Source organism: Prosopis cineraria, unplaced genomic scaffold (genome assembly GCF_029017545.1).
Source record: "Prosopis cineraria cultivar Desert tree isolate PC_DT_omini unplaced genomic scaffold, ASM2901754v1 PC10, whole genome shotgun sequence".
Taxonomy (NCBI): Eukaryota; Viridiplantae; Streptophyta; class Magnoliopsida; order Fabales; family Fabaceae; genus Prosopis; species Prosopis cineraria.
In genome coordinates, this window is record NW_026555341.1 from 13,486,157 (window position 1) to 13,500,185 (window position 14,029).

General features: G+C 33.5%; 1 protein-coding gene across 1 annotated transcript; it reads left to right on the top strand.

The window, feature by feature from the left end:
- Window positions 1-6,755: 6,755 nt before the first annotated feature.
- On the top strand, window positions 6,756-12,720 carry LOC129284638 (uncharacterized). The gene is made up of 2 exons (XM_054920163.1): window positions 6,756-7,526; window positions 12,509-12,720. The coding sequence occupies exons 1-2, from the start codon at window positions 6,974-6,976 to the stop codon at window positions 12,550-12,552; spliced, it is 597 nt and encodes a 198-aa protein (XP_054776138.1). The 5' UTR covers window positions 6,756-6,973; the 3' UTR covers window positions 12,553-12,720.
- The last annotated feature ends 1,309 nt before the right edge of the window (window positions 12,721-14,029 follow it).

The window sequence follows — 14,029 nt, forward strand, 5'->3', positions numbered from 1 at the left end:
CAATACAAAGCTCTACTCCACAACAACAAATAGAAAATATAACAAAAGAATCAAGGCCTTAACTGTAGTCTATATAGAGCATCTAATCATATTTTTCATGATATAATTCATAAATTCATATTTAGATCAATAGAAAATATTTACAAAACAAATCTCCACCAAGCTTAGCCAAAATCTCTCACTGGAAAGCAGGACGTACAATGTCAGTTACACTATTTGAGGCTAAAATAACTTTTCAATGAATAACGTCCCAACCATAATATTTTGTAGAATCACAATGAATAAAATACAATAATTATATAAATTACATTAGAAAGCAATTTAATGTAAGCAAATTGGTTAACTTAGAATAAAAGATCTATATAACTTCAATAACAAAAACATTTAAGTCTATAATGATAAAACAACTTCAACCTTTGATCTTGACAAATCAAAATAATTAAATAATAAATAATAATAACAATATTTACTAATTGAAAACCATTAAATATGAAATCATCAACTAAAAATTCATTTTTCTAGGGATTTATCAAAACAATTCACAAACGTGTACACACAATTCATGAAGCTAAATAATCAAATGCGGTTTATGCCATGAAACAAACATGGACACATAGTCTACGAGAATAATAGTAACCAAATGTAGCTCAAGGCCATGAAATCAAATGCGGGTACAAAGGCCAAGAATAACAAATGTGAGAACAAACCTCACGATACAAACTAGCTAGTTATTAACCACAGTGAGCTACGGGCTGATGGAACTGCCGTTAGCAACTAGTGTCTTATATAAAATTCCCTCCAAATTCATTTTCAAATATGCAAGAACATAATCATTATTAAATAAAATTTTTATTTTCAATGTTGAACTCGTATGAACTATTTTCCATATCAATCCAATATTTGATAAAATAAAAATCTCATAATCAAAGTCCAAACTTATTTTAATTGATCAAATAAAATTTCAAATTTGATAAAAATAATTTCTCAAAATAAAGTAATTTTAACCAACAAATATCCAATAATCACATTATTTCTATTAAAATGATTTGCAGAAACATGTAATATTTTAGTAAAGGAAATTTTGATTGAAAAAATCAGTTGGAATGCTATCCACTTATATGCAATGTTCCTAAGTTGCAAAGGTTTTCTCCTTTTAACTCCTATCATGACCCTTTTTTTTTCACGCATCTTATAAGAATATGAATAATTGAAAGTTTAATTAATTCCCTATAACTTATAAAAACTTCTTTCTACTTCTAATACTATCCCAATCAATTACAGCCATTCAAAATTTTAAATACCAAATTCCATCTCTTAAAATTTATCCAATTATCGTCATTTATATCTATAATTTTTTCAATATTGCTCAAGCCAAATCAATCTATTTACTTAAAATATGATTATCTCTTAGGCTTGCCTCAAGAGCCTTAGGTGCATTACTTCCAATTATTTAATTAAAACTTTCTAACCTTAAATCTCTTGTTCAATAATTTATCAATAACTATACCATTCCTAAGAATTCAACTTACACATTAACTTCACAATCAAATTCCTTTGCAAGGTTTTAAATTCATGGACCAATAACATTCAAACTAGACATACTTCTCTTAAGAATCAATAAAATCTTAGAAAATACATATTCAAGCAATCTTCTCCTAACAAGCATTTTATCAAATACTTATTATGTATTAATTCTCAAACTAATACCAAGCCTCTTCTCATCTCATCTCCCACAAATTACAATATTGATATTGAAATTAATCAACCAAATCCAACTCCAATCCTTTAACAGAAAAAAAAAATCAGTTACTCTCTAAAGAAAAATTAAATCTAATTCCTCCTTCTTCTAGTTCTAGCATGACTAGTAAAAATCATATTCATAAATTCAAGCTGTTGATCAAACGCATTTGCCTCCTCATAACTCGCACAGCAGCAATGAAATAAAAAAAATCATAATCAAACCAAATAGCACACAAAAAACAGTGAAGAAGTGAAGGATTGGAATCTCCCCAACTTATATTAAACATGGCAGAGCAGGAAAGAGAAAGGAAAAATCTGTTGCACTGAACAGGGAAAGAAGGAAGGAACCTTGTACGCTGAATCACAGTAGCTAGGACATAAGAGAACTATTTCCGGCAGCCAGAAGCAAGGAGGAAGAAGAAAGAACAGTGGCACACATGAACAGTGAACAGAGACCACCAGAGGAAGAAAACTCACGTTAGAACTTCACAACAATGGCGGACGGGGCTATCGCACCTATCGACAACAGCGAGCTGATTGGCGGAGAAGGAAGAAGAAGAACTGACAGCAACCAACTCAAGTGAGCGTGCAGGGGTTGAACTGAATGACGGCAGGCAGGGAAGAGGAGAACCTCATGGCAGCAGTGACGAACGACGCTCTCAAGCACACTCACGCGTGCGACGTTGAAGACTAAAGAGGAATGATGGAGAACGTTAGTGGAATCCAAGAAGAGCTAAGGCTGAAGGTTCTGGAATCTCAAATCTCTCTCGTTCTCTAAGCTCCAGTAAAACGCAGAAATTGGACTGGGGAGGAAGAAACAAATCTGATGGGCCAGAGACCTTATGGTAATTTTATAAAAGTTGAAAAGTCAAAAGAAAAATTGGATTGGGGAGGAAGAAATAAATCTGATGGACCTTGATGATTTTGTCCCAAAAGATTTAAAATATATTTAACTTACATTGTTATAAATTTTAAATTAAATATTTTTTCTGGGTTATTACACATTAAATTTGACTTAGTTAAAGGAAAGTCAGGAAATTTGACAAGTCCAATTAATTAAATTCTAATTTGAGGTAATTATGTCTTGATTGAAATTTGTTTTAATTAAGAAAAAAATTTAAAATTATGAAATAATTAAGGCAAAAGTCAAATGAAAGTTATTAATGATTTGATTTAGTATGATTATGATTGATTCTATCATTAAGAGGAAAAATCTTAGTTGATGCCTATAAAAGGGGAGAGAGAGACCCAAAGGGGGGATTTTTTGAGAGAGGGGGCAGAAAATTGAAAGGACGGAAAAAAAGAAGAAGAAGAGAAGAGCTGTTGAAGTGCTGCAATGGTGGGTGATGAATCAGTAATCTCAATCATCATGGTTAATGTTTGGTGCGTGCAAAGGCGGTGCTAACATGCTAGACTTTAGTATTGACACTTCTAATCGATTCTTTCGTTGAATTGCTTAGAGAAGCTTTCTGGTTGCTCTATTACATTGTCTAATGGCTTGTTTATGATTTATTTGTATTGATCATTTGTTGAGGGGGAATAGTTAAGATATATAATTCGGTGTATGGATCTGAAACGTGTGTGATATATATATGGGATAAACATAACTTTTAGCCTTAGTAATTTATCATATTTTGCTTTTGATGCCTATACTTTTTTCAGTATTTTAGATTCTTATATTTTTATTTTTCATATATTTCTGATCTTTCTAAGGTCCCTATACTTTGTTCATAAAGGGACCAAAAATAATAGAAAATAAAAGTGTAGGGACCTAAAATATAAAAAAAAATATGAGGACCAAAAGCAAAATGCGAGTAAAGTATAGGGATCAAAAGTTATATTTGCCCTATATATATATATAGAGAGAGAGAGAGAGAGAGATTGATGCCATGTGTAAGGAAAATAATTGTTATGATTTGATTTCAATGTAGACGTCTAGCTGATCATCTAAAAGTGGCATTTGAGAACGATCTTCTCCGTTTACACATACATATGTGCGCGTGTTTTCATCTAATCCCTTCTTAAGCCGAAAAATGTTCTTCCAACCATTATATTTTTTATGAAAAAAAATCCATCAGTGATATTAAATCTTTATGGATATTAATACTTTGATGTGTGTAACATCCCAATTTAAATTTTAATAGTTAATTTGGGTTAATAAAAATTTGAAAAGTATTATTAAATTATTATTATAAAAAAAAGGTATGCAAAAAAAAAAATAAATAAAAAAATAAATAAAAATAAATAAAAAAAATAAATAAAAAAAAATAAAATATTATTAAATTATTATTATTATAATAATAAAAAGAAAGAAAGGAAAAGAAAGGAAGAAGAAGAAGAAAACGAATTTGCTTCGTCCGCCGCCTCAACAGTAACAATAATAAAATAATAATAAAAAGAAAAGAAGAAGAAGAGAGAGAAAATAATTAAAAAAAATGTGGGACCCACTGAATTTTTATAAAAACTCACCCGTTTCCTTTCATTTCTTCAATTCCTTTCCTGCGCGCGAGCTGAGGCGGAGAGAAGCGAGTTGCCGGTGCGAAATATCTAAATTTTTAAGGTAAGAGTTTTTAATAGGATATTTAGGGTGTGATTTTAAGCTTTTCAAGACTAAGTAAGTGTTTTAAAAATTTTTCTTAGTCATCTTTCTTCTTTGGTTTCTGATTTTGTAGTGGTAGAAAATTTAAGATCTGGAAGAGGGATGAATTTATGTTGAATAAATATGATTTTTGAGGTTGTCAGTAGTATAATAAATGTTCTAGAGTATAAATTTATTGATGATCTTTGAATCTGTGGCTTATGGATCAAATTTTAAACTAGATCTGAAAATATATGTTGATTTATTGAGGTTTAGATGATTATTTGGGATGAGAAATGAATTATTATGGTTATAGGATTATGATTCTAAACTAGAACTTAATTTTTAATTTTTGAGTATTTTAGGTGCGAATTTATAAAATAAAAAGAAAATTTTGATAATAGAAATTAGTTTTGAAGTTGATTTTTAGATTATTAATGTTTATTGATAATTAAAAGAGGAGTTAAAAATTTTACTTAATAGTATTAACTATAGATTTGTATTAAGATTGAGATTAGGAATTATGTTATATTTTTAATTCTATTATTAGAATTATTTTATTAGTTTCAAAAATTGAAACTAATATTTATAAATAATATGTTATTTGTAGATTGTATTACTGGTGAAGATTGTGGTGAGAGAGAAATTTTAAGGAATAATTTATTGAAAAAGCCACAAGGTAACCATGCTTTTAATTTGTGATTAGTGTTACTTCATGTTAATTGGGTGATTATTGAGAAAATTATGAATTTTGTAATATTGTATAATTGTGCAATATTATTATGAATTTGTTTATTATTGTGGGAGGTGTTGGGAGACTTGCTATTATTGTTGTATTTATGTGCCACGTGGTACGCCCCTATTGGAGCTCAATAGGTGGTTTGTAAGGGCTCGGGCTAATCTACCTTTGGCCGGGTAATTTAGTACCGAGTGAGGGCTACGGCTCGAGGTTAATGGAGGGATATAAGGATGGTTGTTTGTGTTTATTATAATATTTCTTATATTTGTTGGAATTATATTATTTTTAATTCTCACTTAGTAAGCACACACTTAACTGTTTGTATACACTATCATAAATTGGCTTTGGTTACTGGGACTTTTGAGTCTCATTATGTGGTTAACAATTTTCAGGAGAAGAGCCACGAGTGACACGTGGAGGAGTCCCAGAGGCTTAGTGGTATAGATCCACTGTCTCTTTTGGGTATTTAATTTATGATTTATAATGTGTTATATTGCCAATATTAGGGCTTTTTATTTATTGTCAATTATATGAATATATAAATGTAATCATGCCTTTCAAACTATTTCTATTTTTGGTACAATTTGGATGACTGTAATTTTAATATTTGGTTTACTTTGGATTGGTTAAAATGGCATGATTATAAGGCCAAATAACTGGCTTGTGTTGAAAATTGACTAAATTGCTTATTTTACTTGTTGGGAGTATAAGGATGGACAAATGTGATTTAGTTTACTTGTTGGGAGTATAAGGATGGACAAATGTGATTTAGCCTAATGGCATGTGGGAGGTAAAAATTTATCTGAAATGTTATAGTGTGTGAGTTGAAGCCAATTATAAAATATTTTATATCGAAATTATTGATATAAAAATGTGTTGGGTGGCTGTAACCCAACTATGGTTGAGTTAAATTATTTAAAAAAAAAATTTGGTGTGTTACAAATTTTGGTATCAGAGCTACATGTTTCAAATTCTTATAAATTATGAAATTGTTATACATTAACCTAGTTTATTGGCAATATACATTATTAAATCATAATGCTTCTCCATTATTTTTCTTGTCTTGAGATTAGTGTTAACTTAATTATGTGACTTCCATCCTTTAGGAGGGGAGAGATGGTGTCTAAAACTAGGAGAGGTGGCGAAATTGCCGGTGATTCTATAGAGCCAATAGGAAATGACATACCTTCACTGCCACAACCGGAGCCCACACAGCAACAAATTGGGCAGGGCGAGCCCATACAGTCACAACTAAGGCAGGATGAGCCAACCATGAGGCAAATGATGGATCTACTATATAATCTTAGTGACCGCATGAAGAGACAAGAAGAAGAGTTGGCCGCTTTAAGACAATATAAGGAGAATGACAACCGAGAGGGAAATGGCCAACAAGAAGGAAGCCATACCAAGGTATTCAATGCGAGCCAATCTGCTGATGAAGGCTTACCTCCTTATTCTCACCATGAGACTAGTCCGAAGAATGTGAGTCTCCACTCTGAGCAACAGACATCCACGATCACAAAGATCTGGAGTACTTTTCGTAAGTTTAATCCTCCTACTTTCGATGGAAATCTTAAGCCAGCGGTGGTTGAAGAATGGATAGATCAATTGGAGAGTATTTTTCGTATGGTTGTGTGCACTTCTAATCAAAAGGTGCAGCTGGCAATATTCTACTACAGAAGAGTGCTAAGAAATGGTGGGAAACATCAGGACCGAAGGATGATTCCTCTCTTACTTGGGAAGATTTTAAAGCCATATTGTTCGAGAATTATTTTCCTACTGCACTGAGAGCAGAAAAGGAGGCTGAGTTTCATGCATTTCGTCAGGGTGATCTAGATGAGGATGAATTTATTGAACAATTCTCAGAATTATCTAAATACTCTACTTACCTCCAGAAACATGAAGACACGGAGTGGATGGCTGAACGATTACTAGAGAAGGCGAGGCCTGATCTAAGGGAACAGTTAGCCCCTTTTGAGATCAAGACATTCAGTGAGATGTGCAATAAGCTTCGAATAGTTTCTCGGAGGAAGAGAGAGGCTAGATTAGAAGCTGATAGAGAGAGGAGGAAAGAACCTCATGGGAAACCCCCTATCCACACCAGACCCATTGGTGGAGTAGAGAAGAGGAGCAGTCAAATCTTTGGAGGCTTTAGAAATCAGAAGAAGAAGGGCTACTATCATAAGGGCCAGAGCTACAGAGGGAATCAGAGTGGAAGTCAAGGGTCCTATAGGAGCCCAGCTACCTTTAATCCTACTCCTGGTGCTGCTAGTAATCAAGCATGCAGTAAGTGTGGGAAGTTTCATTCTGGTGATTGTTGGGTTTGTTACATCTGTCAGAAGCCTGGTCATATTGCTCGATTCTGCTATCAAAATCAGAATAGGGGTAATGATCAGAGACCTACAGTACCAGCACGAGTGTATGCCCTCTCTGGGCCAGAGGCTGCTAACAACCCTAATGCTATCCGAGGTATAATCCGAATCCTTGATAATGATGTTTGTGCTTTGTTTGATTCGGGTGCTACACACTCTTTTGTGTCTGATGAATGTGTGAAAAGATGTAAATTGCCTGTGTGTACCTTACCTTTTGATGTGAAGATTTCTACTCCTGCTGGTTTGACTGTAAGGACTGCTAAGGCATGTCTAAATGTAGAGGTTGAGTATGAGGGTCGAAAGACCACCATAGACCTCATTTGTTTGTCTTTGTCTGGGATTGATGTTATTGTGGGGATGGATTGGTTGTCTGCAAATGGAGCTGTACTTAATTGTCAGAAAAAGAGTGTGTCACTCTCAGCTCTTACTGTAACCCCTGTAGAGTCCCAAAGTCCTATGTTGTTGTCTGCAGCTCAAGTAGAACAGTGTATAAGAAAGGGCTGTCAAGCTTTTATGATTTTCTTCTCAATCAAGGCAGAGATTGAAGAAGGTGTAGATCAGATTCCAGTAGTGAGAGAATTCCCTGACGTCTTTCCTACTGAAGTGATCGGTTTGCCTCCAGAACGAGAGGTTGAGTTCTCGATTGAGCTCGTACCTGGTACGGGGCCTATTTCTAAGGCACCCTATAGGATGTCTCCATCGGAGTTAGCTGAATTGAAGAGACAAATTGAAGAGTTGTTAGAGAAGGGGTTTATCAGACCGAGTGTATCACCATGGGGGTCACCGGTACTGTTTGTGAAAAAGAAAGATGGAAGCCTTAGATTGTGTATTGATTATAGACAATTGAATAAGGTAACCATCAAGAACAAGTACCCCTTACCTCGAATTGATGATTTGTTAGACCAATTAGTCAATTCAGCGGTGTTTTCTAAGATTGATCTAAGATCAGGGTATCATCAATTGAGGGTTAGAGCAGAGGATATCCCTAAAACTGCTTTTAGGACTAGATATGGGCACTATGAGTTCCTAGTGATGCCGTTTGGGTTAACAAATGCCCCAGCTGTCTTCATGGATTATATGAATCGAATCTTCAGGCCTTATCTCGATGAATTTGTTGTAGTCTTTATTGATGACATACTTATTTATTCTCGAGATGAGGTGGACCATGCTAGACATCTTAAAATTGTTTTGGAGATATTAAGAGAGCACAAGCTCTATGCCAAGTTGAGCAAATGTGATTTTTGGCTTAAAGAAGTTAAATTCTTAGGCCATGTTGTTTCAGAAGAAGGGGTAGCGGTGGACCCTAGTAAGATAGATGCAGTGATGAAATGGGAACAACCTCGAAGTGTGACAGAGATTAGGAGTTTCTTGGGTCTTGCAGGCTACTATCGTCGTTTCATTAAGGGTTTTTCACAAATTGCAATGCCCTTGACTAAGTTGACCAGGAAAGATGCTCCATTTATTTGGACGAACGAGTGTGAAATTGCATTCCAGGAGCTGAAAAAGAGGTTGACCACCACACCGGTGCTCACCTTACCTGTTCCAACTTCTCCTTATACCTTGTATACTGATGCTTCTAAGAAAGGTTTAGGTTGTGTATTGATGCAGGAGGATCGAGTAGTGGCTTATGCCTCTCGACAGTTGAGACCTCATGAGGAAAATTACCCTACTCATGACTTGGAGCTTGCTGCTGTGGTATTTGCCTTGAAGATTTGGAGGCACTATCTTTATGGTTCTTCTTTTGAAGTCTTCAGTGATCATAAAAGTTTAAAATATTTGTTTGATCAAAAGGAGCTCAACATGAGACAGCGCAGATGGATTGAGTTTTTGAAGGATTATGACTTTGAGTTGAAGTATCATCCAGGGAAAGCTAACGTAGTCGCCGACGCTCTGAGCAGGAAGCTTGTACATACTGCTCACATGATGGTCAGAGAACATGAATTATGGAGTAGTTTTCATGCAGTAAATGTAGAAGTAGTCGAAAATCGTTTGGCTGCTCTACATATTACTGAATTTGAGAATAATTTTTGGGAAGAAATCAGAATTTCGCAGCAGAAGGACGATTATTTGAATAAGATTAGGGTAGAGATTGGGGCTGGAAAGGCTGAACATTTTGATGTGACCGATGATGATGTCGTAAGATATAAAGGTAGAGTGTGTGTGCCTAATGATACTCGATTGAAAAATATCTTACTTGAGGAGGCTCATCAGAGTAAATATACCATTCACCCAGGAGCAACTAAGATGTATCATGACTTAAGACGTGGTTGGTGGTGGCCAAGGATGAAGAGAGATGTAACTGAACATGTAACTCGTTGTTTGACTTGTCAGAAAGTCAAAATTGAGCATCAGAAACCAGCCGGGATGCTACAGTCTCTTGATATTCCAGAGTGGAAATGGGACAGCATTTCTATGGACTTCATTACAGGATTGCCTAGAACATCTTCTGGTCATGACACTATATGGGTAATCGTAGATCGACTCACCAAATCAGCTCATTTTCTTGCTACTAATATCAAGTATTCTCTCAAAAATTAACTGAAATCTACATAAGAGAAGTGGTGAGATTGCATGGAGTGCCGACAAATATTGTATCTGATCGTGATCCGAGATTCACATCAAACTTTTGGAAGTCATTACAGGAAGCCATGGGTACTCGTCTGAGTTTTAGCACAGCTTACCACCCCCAGACCGATGGGCAAACGGAACGAACCATACAAACTCTTGAAGACATGTTAAGAGCGTGTGCCATTGAGCTTAGAGGTAATTGGGATAGTCACTTACCATTAGCTGAATTTGCCTACAATAATAGTTTTCATTCTAGCATTCAGATGGCACCTTATGAGGCATTGTATGGAAGAAAATGTAGATCGCCACTGTGTTGGACAGAATTAAGTGAGAGAACTGTTTTGGGGCCAGACATTGTTGATGAGACTACCCAAAAGATTGCTTTAATCAAGCAAAAATTACTCACAGCTCAAAGTAGACAAAAGAGTTATGCGGATAAGAGGAGAAGACCGCTTGAGTTTGAAGTAGGTGACCATGTATTTTTGAAAATCTCTCCAGTAACTGGTGTTGGAAGAGCTATTAAGGCTAAGAAGTTGACACCAAGGTTTATGGGGCCTTTTGAGATCTTAAAACGAGTTGGACCAGTAGCGTACCAAGTAGCATTACCACCCCAAATTGCTGGAATACACAACGTATTCCATGTGTCACAACTGAAAAAGTATCAACCAGATCCTTCCCATATAATTGAACCCGAGGAAATTGAACTCAGGGAGAATTTAACATTCAAAGCTGAACCAGAAAGGATTGTGGATTATAAGGACAAGCAATTAAGAAACAAGACCATTAGATTGGTTAAAGTAATCTGGAAGAGCACAACTCCAGGTGATGCTACGTGGGAGACCGAGGACAGTATGCGACGTGATTATCCTCGTCTTTTTGATTAAGTGAGTAGTTAATAGTTATTAATTTTAAATTTTGAGGACAAAATTTCTAAAAGGAGGGGAGAATTGTAACATCCCAATTTAAATTTTAATAGTTAATTTGGGTTAATAAAAATTTTGAAAAGTATTATTAAATTATTATTATAAAAAAAAAGGTATGCAAAAAAAAAATAAATAAAAAAATAAATAAAAATAAAATTATTAAATTATTATTATTATAATAATAAAAAGAAAGAAAGGAAAAGAAAGGAAGAAGAAGAAGAAAACGAATTTGCTTCGTCCGCCGCCTCAACAGTAACAATAATAAAATAATAATAAAAAGAAAAGAAGAAGAAGAGAGAGAAAAATAATTAAAAAAAATGTGGGACCCACTGAATTTTTATAAAACTCACCCGTTTCCTTCATTTCTTCATTCCTTTCCTGCGCGCGAGCTGAGGCGGAGAGAAGCGAGTTGCCGGTGCGAAATATCTAAATTTTTAAGGTAAGAGTTTTTAATAGGATATTTAGGGTGTGATTTTAAGCTTTTCAAGACTAAGTAAGTGTTCTAAAAATTTTTCTTAGTCATCTTCTTCTTTGGTTTCTGATTTTGTAGTGGTAGAAAATTTAAGATCTGGAAGAGGGATGAATTTATGTTGAATAAATATGATTTTTGAGGTTGTCAGTAGTATAATAAATGTTCTAGAGTATAAATTTATTGATGATCTTTGAATCTGTGGCTTATGGATCAAATTTTAAACTAGATCTGAAAATATATGTTGATTTATTGAGGTTTAGATGATTATTTGGGATGAGAAATGAATTATTATGGTTATAGGATTATGATTCTAAGCTAGAGACTTAATTTTTAATTTTTGAGTATTTTAGGTACGAATTTATAAAATAAAAAGAAAATTTTGATAATAGAAATTAGTTTTGAAGTTGATTTTTAGATTATTAATGTTTATTGATAATTAAAAGAGGAGTTAAAAATTTTACTTAATAGTATTAACTATAGATTTGTATTAAGATTGAGATTAGGAATTATGTTATATTTTTAATTCTATTATTAGAATTATTTTATTAGTTTCAAAAATTGAAACTAATATTTATAAATAATATGTTATTTGTAGATTGTATTATGGTGAAGATTGTGGTGAGAGAGAAATTTTAAGGAATAATTTATTGAAAAAGCCACAAGGTAACCATGCTTTTAATTTGTGATTAGTGTTACTTCATGTTAATTGGGTGATTATTGAGAAAATTATGAATTTTGTAATATTGTATAATTGTGCAATATTATTATGAATTTGTTTATTTATTGTGGGAGGTGTTGGGAGACTTGCTATTATTGTTGTATTTATGTGCCACGTGGTACGCCCCTATTGGAGCTCAATAGGTGGTTTGTAAGGGCTCGGGCTAATCTACCTTTGGCCGGGTAATTTAGTACCGAGTGAGGGCTACGGCTCGAGGTTAATGGAGGGATATAAGGATGGTTGTTTGTGTTTATTATAATATTTCTTATATTTGTTGGAATTATATTATTTTTAATTCTCACTTAGTAAGCACACACTTAACTGTTTGTATACACTATCATAAATTGGCTTTGGTTACTGGGACTTTTGAGTCTCATTATGTGGTTAACAATTTTCAGGAGAAGAGCCACGAGTGACACGTGGAGGAGTCCCAGAGGCTTAGTGGTATAGATCCACTGTCTCTTTTGGGTATTTAATTTATGATTTATAATGTGTTATATTGCCAATATTAGGGCTTTTTATTTATTGTCAATTATATGAATATATAAATGTAATCATGTCTTTCAAACTATTTCTATTTTTGGTACAATTTGGATGACTGTAATTTTAATATTTGGTTTATTTTGGATTGGTTAAAATGGCATGATTATAAGGCCAAATAACTGGCTTGTGTTGAAAATTGACTAAATTGCTTATTTTACTTGTTGGGAGTATAAGGATGGACAAATGTGATTTAGTTTACTTGTTGGGAGTATAAGGATGGACAAATGTGATTTAGCCTAATGGCATGTGGGAGGTAAAAATTTATCTGAAATATTATAGTGTGTGAGTTGAAGCCAATTATAAAATATTTTATATCGAAATTATTGATATAAAAATGTGTTGGGTGGCTGTAACCCAACTATGGTTGAGTTAAATTATTAAAAAAAAAATTTTAGTGTGTTACAATGTGAGTAATACTAAATCTTTATAGATATTTGATACTTTGACGTGACTGATACTAAATCACCGCAATCATCAAGTGTTAAAAAAATTTTTTGTGCATTATTTTAAAATAATAAAATTTTTAGCATATTTTAGGTTATGCCATGAGTGATACAAAATCACCTTGAATTCATAAAAATATTAAATGAGATAACGTGAATGATACTAAATTATTGCAAGCATCAAATTTTGTTTTAAAATTTCCTTATTAAATTATTTTCTTGAAGACTATTCTTGAAAATTCCTTTTATTGCTTTAAGGTTTTCCATGAGTGATATTAAATCACTATGTGCACTTAGAGTGTTAGCCAGCGTACTATGAGTGATACAAAATCATCATAAATTTTAATACTGGTTATTTTTTTTATCTAAAGGTACTTCCTTGGAACAAATTGTTATAAATATAATAATCTAACCCAAAATATCAATCTTTTCATAAAAGAAATTAACTAAAAGAATTCAAAGGAGACCCATAATAATAATCCTTCGAACTACATGGGTTTGATCCCTATCATAGGGTACATAGGCCTTAGACTTTGATCCTTGGTCAAGTCCTCCCATGTAAATAAATAATTTGATTTCATTTTTATTTTTGCATGTGATTAGAAAGGGTAGTTAAGATATTATTAAAAGGCTAATTAATTTATGCAATCAACTTAGGATAACCGTTCTTATGAATAGATGTCGTGGGATGTCTAACACCTTCCTTGCACACAATCGACTCCCGATCCCTTTTCACTGACCATGCTTTTCCATTACATAGTTTTTCAAGGTTTCCTAAAAATTTTAGTGGCGACTCCCATTTTCCTGCATTTGTTAAACTTCCCTCATTAGGGAAAGGCATTATCCGAGTGTGACACTTATGACACTTCCAAATCTTGTTTATTAGGAAAGATGATGAAAACCACTTTTACTGAGTATAGTGAGAGGGCTAAT